Source organism: Pagrus pagrus (genome assembly GCF_965226575.1).
Source record: "Pagrus pagrus genome assembly, chromosome: 9".
NCBI classification, from domain to species: Eukaryota; Metazoa; Chordata; class Actinopteri; order Spariformes; family Sparidae; genus Pagrus; species Pagrus pagrus.
The window spans coordinates 13,772,520-13,791,200 of record NC_140193.1 but is presented as its reverse complement, the minus strand read 5'-3'; the positions used below and the strand labels follow the sequence as shown (position 1 = coordinate 13,791,200).

The 18,681-nt window shown below is 38.9% G+C and overlaps 1 protein-coding gene across 1 annotated transcript in view; it reads left to right on the top strand.

Moving 5' to 3' along the window:
• The window catches only part of abca12 (ATP-binding cassette, sub-family A (ABC1), member 12), a 49,742-nt gene extending 39,119 nt beyond the window's left edge, over window positions 1-10,623 (top strand). Inside the window, exons 36-45 of the mRNA XM_084362488.1 lie at window positions 149-402; window positions 919-1,123; window positions 2,109-2,218; window positions 2,784-2,934; window positions 5,797-5,931; window positions 6,542-6,645; window positions 6,786-6,878; window positions 7,093-7,198; window positions 9,771-9,908; window positions 10,351-10,623. Coding sequence (XP_084218614.1) covers window positions 149-402; window positions 919-1,123; window positions 2,109-2,218; window positions 2,784-2,934; window positions 5,797-5,931; window positions 6,542-6,645; window positions 6,786-6,878; window positions 7,093-7,198; window positions 9,771-9,908; window positions 10,351-10,455 — 1,401 coding nt within the window. The 3' untranslated portion in view covers window positions 10,456-10,623. The remainder of the gene's footprint in view (window positions 1-148; window positions 403-918; window positions 1,124-2,108; window positions 2,219-2,783; window positions 2,935-5,796; window positions 5,932-6,541; window positions 6,646-6,785; window positions 6,879-7,092; window positions 7,199-9,770; window positions 9,909-10,350) is intronic.
• The last annotated feature ends 8,058 nt before the right edge of the window (window positions 10,624-18,681 follow it).

The window sequence follows — 18,681 nt, the reverse complement described above, 5'->3', positions numbered from 1 at the left end:
GCTGCAGTGATATAGAGTTGCAGACGAGTGTGAGGGGCAAACATACCTCACATATCGAGTGACAGGGAAGTGAAGATTAGGTCTCAGGTCATCTGAGACTCAGTTTTTATATCCTCACTTCTCTTCTGTTCTTCCTTCCTTCCTGCAGGTCATCCAGGACATCTTCAAGAAGCTGTGCTACGCCTTCTACATCTTCCCCCAGTTCAACTTTGGGAACGGGCTGATGCAGCTGGCCAGGATGAACATCGAGGTTCAGATCCTCAACGGCTACGGCATCGACGCCTATAAAAACCCATTCTCCCTCGACGCCCTGGGCTGGATGATGATCTCCTCCTTCATCCAAGGCCTGGTCTTCTTCATCCTGCGCCTGCTGCTCAACAAGTTACTCATACGCAAAGTCAGGTGAGGAAAACAGAAAAATGATGATCATGACCGTGAATTATCATGAGCTTCTATGGTAAACATACAGCCTTGTAATTAAGTTGAGAGTATGCTGGATGTGCAGAACGTAGAGATGAGATCAGTTTCATTCGGTCCTCTCCTGCGTATTATATTCCGGCACATTCAAACTTCTGTTCTCTGCTGAAAGATGACACTGTTCCTCGCATTTTGCAGTCCTTTTGCAGCCCAGAATATTAAAGTGAAGATGCAAAAATGCAGATAGTATACAAATGAGTCCTTTTGAGTCATTTAGGAAAACAATAAAAAGTTGAATTATTAATATTATATGAGACGTAATCAAAGGATATTATATGAAATTAAAAAAATATTTTCTAAAACCCATGACCTGCAGCATCTGTTGTTTAAGAGGAACATTTAGCGGGAGAATAAAAAGTCCAGATCGAATCCAGACTGATGTCATCAGGCTTCAGTCAATTAATTACATTAACTTTAACAACTTAAAACATCCCTTTGCAGGCATCTGATCTGTGGCAGAAAGACGGTGCCCCGGGTGTCTCCTGAGGACCAGGACGAGGATGTGACGGCTGAGCACCTACGGGTGTCCAGCGGGGCAGCCAGCTCAGACATACTGCAGGTCAACCAGCTCACTAAGGTCTATCAACAATTCAAGAAGAAGATCCATGCTGTCAAGAGGATCTCTGTGGGCATCCCCGCAGGAGAGGTGAGACTTTACCCAAAGTGGGAATATGAATTACTGACGCAAACTAAATCAATCTGAGTCAGTAGGATAACAGAAGAGGTATGGCATAACTAACTATTATCAACATTGTGTGACAACAAATGTTCACAAAGTAAGGAAGAGTTGGCTGCTAGATAATGCTCCCATGGCAGTTTTTCCCTCCATGTGACGTCAGACATCATGTCTTAAAAGAGATACATTTTACATTTCATTTTAATTCTCTCTCAAAGCCTTAAGTCTTTAAGATGAACAATATCCACATTCTCATAATCTTCATTCACCAAGTGGATTGTCTTTGGGAAACTGTTGGAACCGTTGTGCCAGTAATATATAATTAGACTTTGTATCCATCTTTACTTATCAAATTCAGAATCAGACATACTTTATTGATCCCCGAGAGGAAATTGGCACATTACAGTAGCTCCTTCTAGGATTGAAATATGATGCTATAGAGAGATGTGAGTAAAACATAAATAGAGAAGACTATAAGAAATAAGAGTAAGTACAAATAAATATACAAGAAATGAAATATAAAATAACTGTAAAGATGCGTGCATTAAACTATTATATGTGACAACTATATATGTATTTACATTTACAAATAGTACTGCTACTAGAAATAGAGATATCATTGTACAGAAAAATAGAATACACAGTTGAATGTTATTAGAAGTATAGATGAATTATGGTGTTACGGCTGTTAATAGGGTGTGATAAGTGATCAGATGATCAGCGGGGGTCTATTGACTTAGAGAGTGTGACTCTGGGGGAAAACTCATCATCATATCCTTTTTCATAACGACTGCAGGAAAGATACTCGCCAAGCGCCTCTGTAATTTTTCAGTCTATAGATTTGAATATTGGCCATTACATCTATGCAATCTTAGAAAAAGCCCATCATATCACCATTGCACTGTAAAGTGGACAAATGCTTCGTGATTACTAAGCAGTGAGTGTTTGCTTACAGTGCTTTGGTCTGCTGGGAGTGAACGGAGCAGGAAAAACTACCACCTTCAAAATGCTGACTGGAGATGTTAGCCCCACTGATGGCACAGCACAGATCAGGGACTGGGATGGGTAAGCTGTTCCTTAATTAATTTGTTCTTTATCAAGCACATACAATGCAAACTTGGGAGAAAATAACTCAGGATAGAATGAAATGTATTTGTTTTCCCCTCTTGCTTTTCCTCCTTTTATACTTGTTTACTTAAGATACTAGAGATGATTTATGAGAATCACATTAGAGGACACAACATAAACAAACCCACCACAGGATAAAGCTCTGATTTCAATTTCACTGGTGCCCAAGCTGCACTGTCTAATGAATTTGAGCTAGATTAAATTTGCATAACACAAATATCTTCAAATGAAGGATGTTATTGCCTCGCATCAGCCAAAATTTGAAGGTAAATGGTTTGGGATTTGGCCAGTAGCAGCTGTACCTAACACTCTCCTATACAGGTATAAACCTCCACTGTACTCATGAGTCTGGCTCCCTATTACAGCTGATGCTAGGAGGGTATTCCCAGCACACTTCACTGCTGACAGCAGGGTCAATAGAACAACCTACATGTTCATCTTTCCTACACCATGTGGTGGATGCCATTTATAAAAAAAATATCTATGTCTTTTACTCCCCCAGGCGGTTGGTAGACATCATGGAGTGTCGTAACGAGGGAATCAACATTGGCTACTGTCCTCAAGTGGATGCACTGGACAACCTGCTCACCGGAGAAGAGCACTTGTACTTCTACGGTCGCATTCGAGGCATCTCAAAGAGAGAGCTGGACGGGGTAAGAAAGAGCTGCAGACTCCGAGCTGCTTTTCAAAGCTCCGAGTAGTGACAGCAACGTCCACAAAATGACACGGATCCGATATATATTCAAAGGTGCACTCCCTCTGCAGGACTAGTAACTGTTGGTGCGTCCATGCATACTGAATGAGAGGTGGTTAAGTGTTGAGTGATGTGTGCTGAAAGCTGTACTATCTGGGGCAAAATGGAAAAAGCTTTTGTTGTCAGTCCGTGCAATCCAAACTTCAGAATTAAGCGGACGCTGTACGCTCGGCTGCAGATGAATTTACATTTAAACGATACTTTGATGATGAGAGGATCTCATTTGACATGTCACTTTAGCCTCATTCTCCCCATTCATCTTTCTGAGAACTAATCAATCTTGCTTGTGTGGTGATTACCGAGTGAGCCTGTCTTTCCCTGCCGCCGTCGCCGCACCGTCACTGCTGACATGAGAGGAATCTGCAGAGCAACTAATCAACAAGATGATGTGATTTGTGATTTTCCATCCTGATTTCTTTTTTGTCTTTCAAAAAGAAACAGAAGAGAAACAGCTCTGAGGTGTCTGAAAATGTGTAGAAAAAAAAGTGTTTGCCTCTCTCTCTCTCTCTCTACACACAATTTTACAGTTTAGGATGCAGAAGCACAAAAAATTGATCATCTCTTTCACGTTACAAATGCACACATTAGAGACACACATACTCACGCCGACAGTGAGGCACAGAAAATGGATCCGTCTGGCCCTAATCGCCACCGCTGCTGTCGTTACAGCTCCTCTTCTCCGGTCAGGAGAGTGACAACAATGGTTATAATGGCCACAGCATCAGTGTCGGGCTAATTCACAAACTTGAGGTTATATATAGAGTTCCTCTTATGTTGTCTCCCACTGACAGTCCCCTAGCTGTGGATAATGAGACGAGCCTTAATGGGGTCATTTCGCATTGACACGGTTTTGTCAAGCTTAATGAGCTGTTACATCAAAGGTGATAGAAAGGAGCTTTTATGAGAGAACATTAAAAAAAAACAAGATGTTTTGATCCGAACCTGTCAGGTATATGCCATGCTGCTAGTGCTAATCACTCAAGTCTAGAAGCTGGTGCTGTGAACTCAGAATCATATGGACGAATCAACACATCAGGCAAATCCTCTTACAGAGTGAAAGCAGTGAAAACTGTCTCTTGCATTGGCTTTCTCCATTGATCTGGTTCGCAAACTTGCCAACTGATGGTGAAAGGGTAAAGCGTACCGATGGGAAATCACTTCAAGCTATTTGAAAATGAACCGGTATTTACAGCACACTATTTCATATGATTAATGAGCGATTTCTTAGTGGCTGAAATGGTTATGAGCCATTAAAGAGGTTTTTTATTCCCGCTTTCCATGTGGTTTAACACACTGGATGAAATGATATGCACCAAACGGATCGTGCTGTATCGGTTCCTGTTCTCTAAAGCTGCAGCCTCAGGACAGCGTGGAGTTTAGATGGAATAAAGTCACAAAGTAAAGTCATCACTGTTGTGCAAACAGAATTAAATATGCATGGGAGAGCGACAGATAGATAGAGCCTCGGTTATTTGCAGTGTTGGCTGTACTGGACAGAATAGGAGGAGGCAATAATAACAGAAGTGAATATCAAGCAGCCAATAAGATGTCGGGCCACCCTTCACCCTCAGAAGAGCCTTCTGTAAATCTACCCTCTCTCTCCTGCTGTGATGAGGTCCTGACTCGTGTGTACTTGGTTATTGGACTTTTTCACCAGAGAGAGCATCTCCATGGATGATGTTAGATTAAAAGAATGGAAAGTCAACTTCCCGTGAAGAGCCATTGTTTTTAAGATCTGCCGGAGCCACAGATGGGGGTTGACTTTATCCTTCTGTGCATGAAACTAGGGAACAGGATACTGGTCTAAGAAATCGTTTCTTTATGGCCACAGAGCCGCGTATGGCAATCGTTCAACCTATTGATTCCCAGTACATGACTGCAGGACCATTGCATATCTCCTACAATGATTAGCAGTTTTCAGCAGACGTGGGTTTACATATAAACCTATTTGGAAGAAAGCAAAGCAGATGTTATTGCCTCTACTACTTTTGTTTTCTATCATTTACATTTACTATAATTTCCTCTTAATGTCTTTGCATGTTAGCCTCATATACAAGGGGTTTGGGCGCATTTACGTTGGGGAAATCAATCACTATTGTTGTATTTATAAACTAGCATGCAATGGTTGTCCATGCTATAATTTATCATTTAATTGATGCTAAATATTGATTTGGAATCTCGCATGTAAAAGCTGCGTCCTGTCCTGCCACTTTAAAAGGTCAAACATACGCTAATATTCATTTGGAGGTCCAGTGTGGAGGAGTGAGTTTCCACGTCTTAAAATCAGTGTTTTTTATTAATGGGTTTTCCAGTAGATGCCTGATATAAGGTTCGCGGTTGACGCAAGCTTAAAAAGATTTTCACGTTTTGTTCTACAACATAAAACCCCGTTAATACCCCGAGTTTGAATTAAAAAGCATTTAGGTGTCCTCAAAAAGGCTGAACATCAGCTGAACAAAACGTCTTAATATCATAAACGATGGTATAAAACTACTTTGCATCCATAACTTCCATGTCTTGTTTCAGACTAATGGAATAACAGCAAAATCTTGTCTTTGTCCAGATTTGTGTTAATGCAAATTAGCACATATTTGATTAGATAGTCTTATTTGGATATTTAAACCTAAAATGTCAGAAAACTGGTAGGCTTCATGGTAATATCTACTGGTGAATGATGAGTGTGTAATAGTAATCCCTCTTCATATGGTGTTTGGTATGTTGTTGACCCGAGTCATAATCCCTCTGAATGTTTCCTTTAAAGGTGGTGAAGTATCTGCTGAAGAGGCTGGAGCTGAGGTACCACAGCAACATCATAACTGACGGCTACAGTTGCGGCACCCGCAGGAAGCTCTCCACTGCGCTGGCTCTCATCGGGCATCCGCAAATCCTGCTCCTGGTGAGGACACACCTGCTCACATTGCTGCACATTTAATTGCCTAACTAGCCACCAGACAGCAAATATTAAACTAACTATACACTGCTGTTCCTCCCGAAAGGGTCTTTGAAGTAAAGTAGATATTGATCCCCCAGACTTGACAGATCTCATATAGTTGATTAGTCTGTTTTCTCAGCCTTACTCAAGGGGAGACTTCCCTGTAACTTTCAGCTTAGACTCTACCTTATGTCTCAATCAAATCCTCTTTTCTCGTCCTCTCTCTCCAATTTCCTCTCTGTGTCTTCTTAATTTCCCCATCCTCTTTGGGATTTTCCTCCTGCCTCCTTTTCTTCGTGAATTTGTCTTCATTTCTTCCTTTCCCCTTTTTGGGTTCTTCTTCAATGCTGGGCCTCCCATCTCCCTTCCTATTTTTACATTTGTGTTTACTCCGTCTTGTTCGCCTTGCCCTCGTTTTCCCTTCGCCTTCTGTATGCACTGCACACTGTTGGCAACACTCTGCCTTCCCCCATTAACTCTTTGTTTACCCTTGGTCTCGCTGTCTTGATTTCAACCTTCCTCTCTTTCTTTCCTCCTGCTATACTCTTTCTCATCCCTCGCTCTGCCCCTGCAGGATGAGCCGAGCTCTGGCATGGACCCTCGCACCAAACGTCACCTGTGGAAAATCATCTCAGAAGAAGTGAAAGGAAAATGTGCCGTGGTCCTCACCTCTCACAGGTTAGAGGAGAACAGTCTGTCTTTGGATATCGCAGACAAACATTTGACATATACATTGCTCAATTTCAGTATTTTTAACAAGCAAGCATGGGTAATTACTGTCCTAGCATGACCTTTTGACTTTCTCTGTTTGTCTCCAGCATGGAGGAGTGTGAGGCGCTGTGCAGCCGTCTTGCCATCATGGTTAAAGGACAGTTCTGTTGCCTTGGCTCCCTGCAGCACATTAAGAACAGGTTAGTGACCTCTGCTCATCCTCCAATCCAGCCATTACTGCTCCCCCCCAACCTCCTGCCTCCACAGCTTCCTATTCTCCCCCCTCCTGTGGTCCTTTGTTCAACTGAATACTCAATTTTACTTGTAAGAGCAGTGTACCCTCCCCTCAACACCACCTCAGCCCTTCAGACATGTAATAACACTGCTTTATTTGTAAAATCTCCTTTCTCTCAGGTTCGGCAGCGGGTTCACTGTGAAGATGTACTTGGCAGAGGCCTCCTGTGACACAGAGGCAATCACTGGCTTCATGCAGCGCCGATTCCCCAGCACTTATCTCAAGGTGAGCTATGCCAGCCATCCAAAGTAGTCAAGAGTACTTGGTAGAGAAGAAAGAAAAGGTTAAACCAACGTTGCAGTGGAATGTTGCAGGAAAGTTGTTGAAGTAGTCGTATGGATGATTCTCTTTCTGCTAAAATCATTTATGATATTCAAATCCCAGCTGTACTTATGAAGCCTCACTTGAGCTGGCTGCTGTTTTTAAAGCAGCATTAGATTGACCTTTTTTGCCACTGTGGGATAGCGGAAAAAGCTGATATTATCATCTTATAAAGTTGTTAAGGCAAACGTCCAACAAGTACGAAGCAACATTAGATGTGTTTCTGTCCACCTGATGAATGTATGCCAGTTATTCACTCATCTTCGCCAACTCCTGAGGGAAATATGACTAAATACTCCACCATGTTTATAAGCCAGTTGCTGTTTTTGTCTTTCAGTCATTTTAGCTGAAAAAAGCTGACTACTGCTGCTTGACACCAGGTTGATAAAAGTTCTAGTTGTGGGCTTTATAATGAAAATAATTACCTAAATCATGCAAGAAAATAAAAAATCTAATTTTCGGTTGTCTCTGTCACATAACATATATTCATTTGATTCATTGTTAATATTGATTTGTCCAGGTTAATAGAATGAATAATAAAGTCTCCTTCAATTCAATCAAGCCTAATCACCATTGGCATCTCCCTTAATCCTCAGTATCTCAGCTGCACATTGGTGGTAGTTGCTATGCTTTTTGCTGACATCAGGCAAAAAAAAAGACTACTCTCGATGAAAAACAATATTTAAATCTGATTGATTTTTCTTCATCAAGAATCATGCATTATTTCCTGAGAAATTAACAAAAATGTCAAAAAAACGCACAATGTTAAAGAAAGTGAGAAAAAAATTCCTGGACCCGTCCGTTTATCAGGATCCGCACCGAAAGTTAATGAGGTCTGTTCTGGGCCGAGACCGATCCTCCATCCAAGTATCGTGGAAATTCGTTCGGCTGTTTTTGTTGTCCTGCAATCCTGCTGACAAACCAACCAACCAACATACAGACACGAGTGAAAACATAACCTTGGCGGAGGTCATACAATCACAGTATGTGTTATTGTCTTTAATACTTCACTACCCATGTGGGCATTTTCCTGCTGTGTTCCAGGTATTACTCTGTCCCATTCCAGAAACTCAGTATATATGTACACACAGCCACTGGCATCTTCACCAGGTGCATTTGTACAATATAATGCAGTCCAATACAACAGCTCTGCCACAAAGTCTGCCTTTACAAAGATAACAATGTTTAGTTTTGATTGACAGTATCAGAGAGGTATTCATTTCACTTCATGTTTATTATGGTATTATGGTTGTAGTTTCCTGTGGTGTTAAATTGGACTGCATTATATTGAGGGATGTTTCTAATATTTCGTCCACTGCATTTACATATCAAAGGACCAGAATTCTAGGGACACCTTTCAGGATAATGCACCCCATTGAAACACCACCATCCTCTACAACCTGAAAAATAAACATGAGAAATTATTATCTTACTGACTGTCAGCAAAAACTGAAAAATTATAAGCTTTGGAAAAGTGGAATTCTGGCAGAGCTGTTGTGTTGGGTTGCATTACACTGTATAGGGATTCTCAAACTTTTTACTCAAATGTCAGCATCCGATTTTTATTCAAGGTCAGGGTCCCGCGATAACAGAGAGGCTAACATTGTATCAATTAATTAACGTCACATCTCTCAAATTTAACATCTTTAATATTAAATTCCCAAAAAGTTCTGCTGTAAAAAAAAACCTTTATAATTGTACAAATGAAATAACTAAATTATGGTTGAGGTAAAATTGAATAATAGAAAATAGAATTTTTAAAATTGCCTGTGTAGAAATGAATGAGATGGTTATTATTTTAAAAGAATAATAAGAAATAAATTGAAAACGTTCCTGTTTTACTCAGTTTTACTAGGTGCCCAAGCACTTTTCCGTACAAAGCCGTGTAGATTTCAGAGTTGACGTGCACTTGAATGCAACATCCCGGTCTGTCTGTCTGTGTGTGAGTCAAACTACGACACTGACAGCAGAGGACAGACCTACATTTATATTTATGGAGAGAAGCTGCTCGCCCGTAACTGACACAACAACGCGGCAGTTTTTTATCACGTCTATTTCGGTACAAACATTTACCTGCCAGTGTGGCAGAGAGCCTTACAAGATTTACATTAAAAATATTTGTGGCTTGGCAGACTCTGTTTCTGGCTCACACATACTCTAGCAAGTACATTTTTGATTGACTCCCTGTTCAGTATGGATGTGGACTGGAGTCAAAAGCCCTGATGTATACTATAGCAGAGTATACTGTAAAAAGACTTACAAAGACTGTAGACTTCCCACCTTCCAAATTATTTTATACTTGTATTATTGAAAGATTGAGCAAGCACCTTTTCTTTAGGTGTGATTTTATATGTTTAGCTTACTTAGTTGGGTATTGACTGCCTTTCAATGTATTTTACAGAATTTTGGTTACACAGCGAGCATATTACTTCAGAATATTTAACCCTGTACTTGTGCATTCTTTCCCAACACACAGGACCAGCACTCCACTATGGTGGAGTACCATGTACCAGTTGCTCCGGGAGGGGTGGCTGACATCTTCGACCAGCTGGAGTCCAACAAGAATGCTCTGCAGATCAAACACTTCTCAGTGAGCCAGACCACACTGGACGAGGTGAGAAAAAGAGACGAGGCACAAACAGAGAGTGAGGGAGAACTAGTGTGAGGTTTTTGTCAGGGCGGGTAGATGGCAGCGAGGGACAGAAAAGAGGGACAGGAGATGAGAGAGGCAGAGGGGTGGGGGGGAGCGGGGACAGAGGAAAGCCGAGTGGGAGTGAAAGAGTGAGTTGAGAAAGTTTAAAAGAGGCAGAGGGAAACTGACAGAGGGTACGCCTGAGGGAGAATAAATGGAATATGAGTTAGAGAGAGAATCCATGAGCTTTATATGCAGCCAGTGCTGATATTCTTCAACCACTCTGCCCTCCTGGCGCTCTGGGATTGGAAGATACCATAGGCAGACTGAGGAGGGGGGTGGCGGGGGACTGACCAGCAGTACACAGAAATATAATTGTCTTTTATGTTTGCATGGCATTTAAATTATCACTCAACCTTCATAGGTCTTCATCAACTTCGCCATGGGAAAGATAGGCATGGAAAACATTCCAATTCACAGTGAAGATGACAGTGACGACCCGGGCTCCATTAAGGCAGTAGAAACATAGAGCTGACTGCCATGTTTTTTTTGCTGTTTTGTCTGTCTCCACTGTGAAATGAAACACAGTATGTGTTTATACTGAATGTGCACTTAAATACTGATTATATATTGACTGATCATATTAAGGCTATCTCAAATGTCTGTCCTTACTGAAATAAACTATTAATGAAAAGCAGACGACCACATGCACATTTGCATACATGCACAGATGGGGAAAAGTAAATTGAAGTCTTATGTTTGCCTTAAATTCTGTTCTGGATTTCTTTCTGTGGTTGGGTCACAGTACTCTTCTATATCATAGCCAAATACACTTTATTTTGTATTGAGAATAATTTTCATTTAACCATAATGTTGACAAATAGAAGAAGAAGTTGCCTCACCTTCAAGCTCTCTGAATGTATAACATTCTAAAGAAGTATTTTTTTCACCAAATGTACATTGAGCTACATGCCTACAGGATGAAATATGACCATAGATAATATTCACACTCAGAAAGATATCCTGTACATGCACTTTTCCCTGCTCATTAGCAATTCCTCTAAGAACGTGCCTAACCTTTAGAGTGAATGTACCAAATATTTATACATCTCTTTCTTGCTTATGGACCAGATCCAGATGTCTAGAATGTATCTAGGCTTTTATATCATTCTAATAAAGCTATTTTTCAAATGCACCTGCACTCATGCGCCTTTTGTATATGCTTTTTTCTTATGTTTGAGCATTGGATCACATCAAAGCTCTTTGATTTTGCTGCTAGTCAGTGTTCTAATAGAGAGAACATATCGTAGGGTAATTACACAGACATCTGAGGCGAGGAGGCCAAAGGGATATAGCCATAGGGTAACTAAAATAGAAATTAACATGATAAACAAAAATACATGTTAACAGGAAGTATTGCTACAGCACATAAGTTACCCAGATGACTCAAATATAATGTTTCTTGCATAGGAATGTGGATGTTCACTTAGAGTTGAGGTCACATTAAACCTGACAGATGATACATAAATGTTTCATGTTTTTTTATTAAAGCTAATTTATGTGCATAAATACATCTTTGTTTATGTAATGACACAGTACTTAGGCAATGCATTAAAGGGTTACTTGACCAATTTTACACATGAGTGTGTTTACAGATCTTGGGGAGTACTACTGCATATGTGGAAAAGTAGCAGCTGCATGAAATCTGATAAATCGCCTCCACTTGTGTCACTTAGTGGCTGAGTTGCATTGTGGGTAATGTAGGCACCAGGATTGAAGAATGTGTGGAGTAAAAACATACTGTATTGTTTTAATCATTTGTTTTCCAGCCACCAAAGGCTGTATGCTACTTTTTCCACACGCAGTAGTGCACATGTGAACACTCTAATGTGTAAAGCTGGTGAAGTTACCCTTTGATAATTGTTTACATATTTAGGGAGCCAGCTATAATGCTAAATGGCCCCAAAGAAGTTGATGAAATCGAGCTGAAGATGCTAATTATCTGTTATCTTATAGGTATTTGTCATGACAAGCAGGTAATTATCGGTTATCTGAATTGATTTAAAAAAAAAACCAGTGAGATGTTTGATCAATAATTACGGAAGCGTATCGCATTCACTTGAGTAATTTATTTTTTGGTCTGTTTTTCTGAGTAATTTTTTTTTGGTCTGTTTTTCTGAGTAATTTTTTTTTGGTTTGTTTCTTTTTTCTGTTTTTCTGACTAATTATTTTTCCTGTTTTTCAGAGTAATTTATTTTCTGTTTTTCGTGGTAATTTTTTTCTGTTTTTCGGAGTAATTTTTTTTCTGAATTATCGCGATACTTCGAACTCCCGCGAGAACCTCCAAACTGCCATATCTGTCAAACTGATTCTGGAGAAACATTACCGTGTCTAGCAGATCTGAATGGGCTTTCCTTCTGAACAACCGCAAAGCCCCATTCCGACCGGGTTATGGTTAAGGTTAGGGTTTCAGGTTCGGAGTGGCGATCTTTTTTCAAAAAAGGGCCGGTGTCGTGCCAAAAAGTGATCGTCTGCCAGAATCTGATTTCCGGCCGCGGGAGCGCGCACAGCAGCCCGTTGAGCGGTAGCGTTTAAACGTCTGGTTTTCTCTGGATGAAACGGTCATGATATGCAGATACACACAACTGTACGTCCGCAATTATAGCAAAGGTATGTGTCTTAGAAAGTTAAACGTTTGTTGTTACGTAATTATCACAACTGTGGCCAAAAGAAGTGGAGTTTGTAGCGAAATCAGGCCTGACAATTACGTGATAGACATGTCCCTATGTGCTTGGTATGTATGATGCCTTTTCTTTAGCCCTGTCTTATGAATTAGACTGTAATGAATGTGATTTATAGGTGTGGATTTTCAATAAAGAAATGATCACTTTTGCAATTATCCTCGTGACTCTGCATTATCTTTTATCTGATCTGGGCTCTACATTTGCTTCCCATGTTGGGATGTGTCTTGTACATCTAATATTCTTGTTTATGCCTACTATTTGGAGACAATACTATGAAAGACATGATTCGGGAGGGTTAAAAGCCTATAAAATAACAGTTTTCACCTGCCAAAAAGTGATTGAAGGACATATACAGTTATTGAAAAGTTATTTCTGCCTAAATATGACTTGATCTCTTTCTTGAGCTTCATAATATAAAGATCTGAGCTCACAGGACAGCTTGAAAATCTTTTAAAGGACCATTACAACAGAAAATGTGCCTTTTCACCTGCCAAAAAGTGATTGAAGGCCAAATACAGTTACTCAAATGTTATTTCTGCCTAAATATGACTTGATCTCATTCTTGAGCTTCATAATATGAAGATCTGAGCTCAAGAGACAGCTTGAAAATCTTGTAAAGGACCATTACAACAGAAAATGTGCCTTTTCACCTGCCAAAAAGTGATTGAAGGCCAAATACAGTTACTCAAATGTTATTTCTGCCTAAATATGACTTGATCTCATTCTTAAGCTTCATAATATGAAGATCTGAGCTCACAGGACAGCTTGAAAATCTTGTAAAGGACCATTACAACAGAAAATGTGCCTTTTCACCTGCCAAAAAGTGATTGAAGGACATATGCAGTTACTGAGAGGTTATTTCTGCCTAAATATGACTTGATCTCATTATTGAGCTTCATAATATAAAGATCTGAGCTCACAGGACAGCTTGAAAATCTTGTAAAGGACAATTACAACAGAAAATGTGCCTTTTCACCTGCCAAAAAGTGATTGAAGGACATATGCAGTTACTGAGAGGTTATTTCTGCCTAAATATGACTTGATCTTATTCTTGAGCTTCATAATATGAAGATCTGAGCTCAAGAGACAGTTTGAAATTCTTTTAAAGGACCATTACAACAGAAAATGGGCCTTTTCACCTGCCAAAAAGTGATTGAAGGCCAAATACAGTTACTCAAATGTTATTTCTGCCTAAATATGACTTGATCTCATTCTTGAGCTTCATAATATAAAGATCTGAGCTCACAGGACAGCTTGAAAATCTTTTAAAGGACCATTACAACAGAAAATGTGCCTTTTCACCTGCCAAAAAGTGATTGAAGGACATATGCAGTTACTGAGAGGTTATTTCTGCCTAAATATGACTTGATCTCATTCTTAAGCTTCATAATATGAAGATCTGAGCTCACAGGACAGCTTGAAAATCTTGTAAAGGACCATTACAACAGAAAATGGGCCTTTTCACCTGCCAAAAAGTGATTGAAGGCCAAATACAGTTACTCAAATGTTATTTCTGCCTAAATATGACTTGATCTCATTCTTAAGCTTCATAATATGAAGATCTGAGCTCACAGGACAGCTTGAAAATCTTTTAAAGGACCATTACAACAGAAAATGTGCCTTTTCACCTGCCAAAAAGTGATTGAAGGCCAAATACAGTTACTCAAATGTTATTTCTGCCTAAATATGACTTGATCTCATTCTTGAGCTTCATAATATGAAGATCTGAGCTCAAGAGACAGCTTGAAAATCTTTTAAAGGACCATTACAACAGAAAATGTGCCTTTTCACCTGCCAAAAAGTGATTGAAGGCCAAATACAGTTACTCAAATGTTATTTCTGCCTAAATATGACTTGATCTCATTCTTGAGCTTCATAATATGAAGATCTGAGCTCAAGAGACAGCTTGAAAATCTTTTAAAGGACCATTACAACAGAAAATGTGCCTTTTCACCTGCCAAAAAGTGATTGAAGGCCAAATACAGTTACTCAAATGTTATTTCTGCCTAAATATGACTTGATCTCATTCTTGAGCTTCATAATATAAAGATCTGAGCTCACAGGACAGCTTGAAAATCTTGTAAAGGACCATTACAACAGAAAATGTGCCTTTTCACCTGCCAAAAAGTGATTGAAGGACATATACAGTTACTCAAATGTTATTTCTGCCTAAATATGACTTGATCTCATTCTTAAGCTTCATAATATAAAGATCTGAGCTCAAGAGACAGCTTGAAAATCTTTTAAAGGACCATCACAACAGAAAATGTGCCTTTTCATTTGCCAAAAACTGATTGCAGCTCCTTCCTTGTAACTTGAAGATGTTTTCTGCCTCAAAATGACTGATCTTTATCCTGAAGCATCATATGTGACAGATTACCACCTCACACTGGCCCTTTCCACAGTTTAAAGTAGTGAAAAGTAGTGGTTAAGATATATTCTTCAGAATATAACTGATGAGTGATATGAAGTGACTTTGAGGCAGAGCATCCCTTTCAGTCCAACATCAGGAGCATACTGTGAGCTCAGATCTTTACATTATGAAGCTTAAGAATGAGATCAAGTCATATTTAGGCAGAAATAACATTTGAGTAACTGTATATGTCCTTCAATCACTTTTTGGCAGGTGAAAAGGCACATTTTCTGTTGTAATGGTCCTTTAAAAGAATTTCAAGCTGTCTCTTGAGCTCAGATCTTCATATTATGAAGCTCAAGAAACAGATCAAGTCATATTTATGCAGAAATAACTTTTCAATAACTGTATATGTCCTTCAATCACTTTTTGGCAGCTGAAAAGGCACATTTTCTGTTGTAATGGTCCTTTAAAAGATTTTCAAGCTGTCTCTTGAGCTCAGATCTTCATATTATGAAGCTTAAGAATGAGATCAAGTCATATTCAGGCAGAAATAACATTTGAGTAACTGTATTTGGCCTTCAATCACTTTTTGGCAGGTGAAAAGGCCCATTTTCTGTTGTAATGGTCCTTTACAAGATTTTCAAGCTGTCCTGTGAGCTCAGATCTTCATGTTATGAAGCTCAAGAATAAGATCAAGTCATATTTAGGCAGAAATAACCTCTCAGTAACTGCATATGTCCTTCAATCACTTTTTGGCAGGTGAAAAGGCACATTTTCTGTTGTAATTGTCCTTTACAAGATTTTCAAGCTGTCCTGTGAGCTCAGATCTTTATATTATGAAGCTCAATAATGAGATCAAGTCATATTTAGGCAGAAATAACATTTGAGTAACTGTATTTGGCCTTCAATCACTTTTTGGCAGGTGAAAAGGCACATTTTCTGTTGTAATGGTCCTTTACAAGAATTTCAAACTGTCTCTTGAGCTCAGATCTTTATATTATGAAGCTCAAGAATGAGATCAAGTCATATTTAGGCAGAAATAACATTTGAGTAACTGTATTTGGCCTTCAATCACTTTTTGGCAGGTGAAAAGGCACATTTTCTGTTGTAATGGTCCTTTACAAGATTTTCAAGCTGTCCTGTGAGCTCAGATCTTTATATTATGAAGCTCAAGAATGAGATCAAGTCATATTTAGGCAGAAATAACCTCTCAGTAGCTCTACTATGCCTTCAATCAGTTTTTGGCAGCTGAAAAGGCACATTTTCTGTTGTAATGGTCCTTTAAAAGAATTTCAAGCTGTCCTGTGAGCTCAGATCTTTATATTATGAAGCTCAAGAAAGAGATCAAGTCATATTTAGGCAGAAATAACTTTTCAATAACTGTATATGTCCTTCAATCACTTTTTGGCAGGTGAAAAGGCCCATTTTCTGTTGTAATGGTCCTTTACAAGATTTTCAAGCTGTCCTGTGAGCTCAGATCTTCATGTTATGAAGCTCAAGAATAAGATCAAGTCATATTTAGGCAGAAATAACCTCTCAGTAACTGCATATGTCCTTCAATCACTTTTTGGCAGGTGAAAAGGCACATTTTCTGTTGTAATTGTCCTTTACAAGATTTTCAAGCTGTCCTGTGAGCTCAGATCTTTATATTATGAAGCTCAATAATGAGATCAAGTCATATTTAGGCAGAAATAACATTTGAGTAACTGTATTTGGCCTTCAATCACTTTTTGGCAGGTGAAAAGGCACATTTTCTGTTGTAATGGTCCTTTACAAGAATTTCAAACTGTCTCTTGAGCTCAGATCTTTATATTATGAAGCTCAAGAATGAGATCAAGTCATATTTAGGCAGAAATAACATTTGAGTAACTGTATTTGGCCTTCAATCACTTTTTGGCAGGTGAAAAGGCACATTTTCTGTTGTAATGGTCCTTTACAAGATTTTCAAGCTGTCCTGTGAGCTCAGATCTTTATATTATGAAGCTCAAGAATGAGATCAAGTCATATTTAGGCAGAAATAACCTCTCAGTAGCTCTACTATGCCTTCAATCAGTTTTTGGCAGCTGAAAAGGCACATTTTCTGTTGTAATGGTCCTTTAAAAGAATTTCAAGCTGTCCTGTGAGCTCAGATCTTTATATTATGAAGCTCAAGAAAGAGATCAAGTCATATTTAGGCAGAAATAACTTTTCAATAACTGTATATGTCCTTCAATCACTTTTTGGCAGCTGAAAAGGCACATTTTCTGTTGTAATGGTCCTTTAAAAGATTTTCAAGCTGTCCTGTGAGCTCAGATCTTCATATTATGAAGCTCAAGAATGAGATCAAGTCATATTTAGGCAGAAATAACATTTGAGTAACTGTATTTGGCCTTCAATCACTTTTTGGCAGGTGAAAAGGCACATTTTCTGTTGTAATGGTCCTTTACAAGATTTTCAAGCTGTCCTGTGAGCTCAGATCTTTATATTATGAAGCTCAAGAATGAGATCAAGTCATATTTAGGCAGAAATAACATTTGAGTAACTGTATTTGGCCTTCAATCACTTTTTGGCAGGTGAAAAGGCACATTTTCTGTTGTAATGGTCCTTTACAAGATTTTCAAGCTGTCCTGTGAGCTCAGATCTTTATATTATGAAGCTCAAGAATGAGATCAAGTCATATTTAGGCAGAAATAACATTTGAGTAACTGTATTTGGCCTTCAATCACTTTTTGGCAGGTGAAAAGGCACATTTTCTGTTGTAATGGTCCTTTACAAGATTTTCAAGCTGTCCTGTGAGCTCAGATCTTTATATTATGAAGCTCAAGAATGAGATCAAGTCATATTTAGGCAGAAATAACCTCTCAGTAGCTCTACTATGCCTTCAATCAGTTTTTGGCAGCTGAAAAGGCACATTTTCTGTTGTAATGGTCCTTTAAAAGAATTTCAAGCTGTCCTGTGAGCTCAGATCTTTATATTATGAAGCTCAAGAAAGAGATCAAGTCATATTTAGGCAGAAATAACTTTTCAATAACTGTATATGTCCTTCAATCACTTTTTGGCAGCTGAAAAGGCACATTTTCTGTTGTAATGGTCCTTTAAAAGATTTTCAAGCTGTCCTGTGAGCTCAGATCTTCATATTATGAAGCTCAAGAATGAGATCAAGTCATATTTAGGCAGAAATAACATTTGAGTAACTGTATTTGGCCTTCAATCACTTTTTGGCAGGTGAAAAGGCACATTTTCTGTTGTAATGGTCCTTTACAAGATTTTCAAGCTGTCCTGTGAGCTCAGATCTTTATATTATGAAGCTCAAGAATGAGATCAAGTCATATTTAGGCAGAAATAACATTTGAGTAACTGTATTTGGCCTTCAATCACTTTTTGGCAGGTGAAAAGGCACATTTTCTGTTGTAATGGTCCTTTACAAGATTTTCAAGCTGTCCTGTGAGCTCAGATCTTTATATTATGAAGCTCAAGAATGAGATCAAGTCATATTTAGGCAGAAATAACATTTGAGTAACTGTATTTGGCCTTCAATCACTTTTTGGCAGGTGAAAAGGCACATTTTCTGTTGTAATGGTCCTTTAAAAGAATTTCAAGCTGTCCTGTGAGCTCAGATCTTTATATTATGAAGCTCAAGAAAGAGATCAAGTCATATTTAGGCAGAAATAACTTT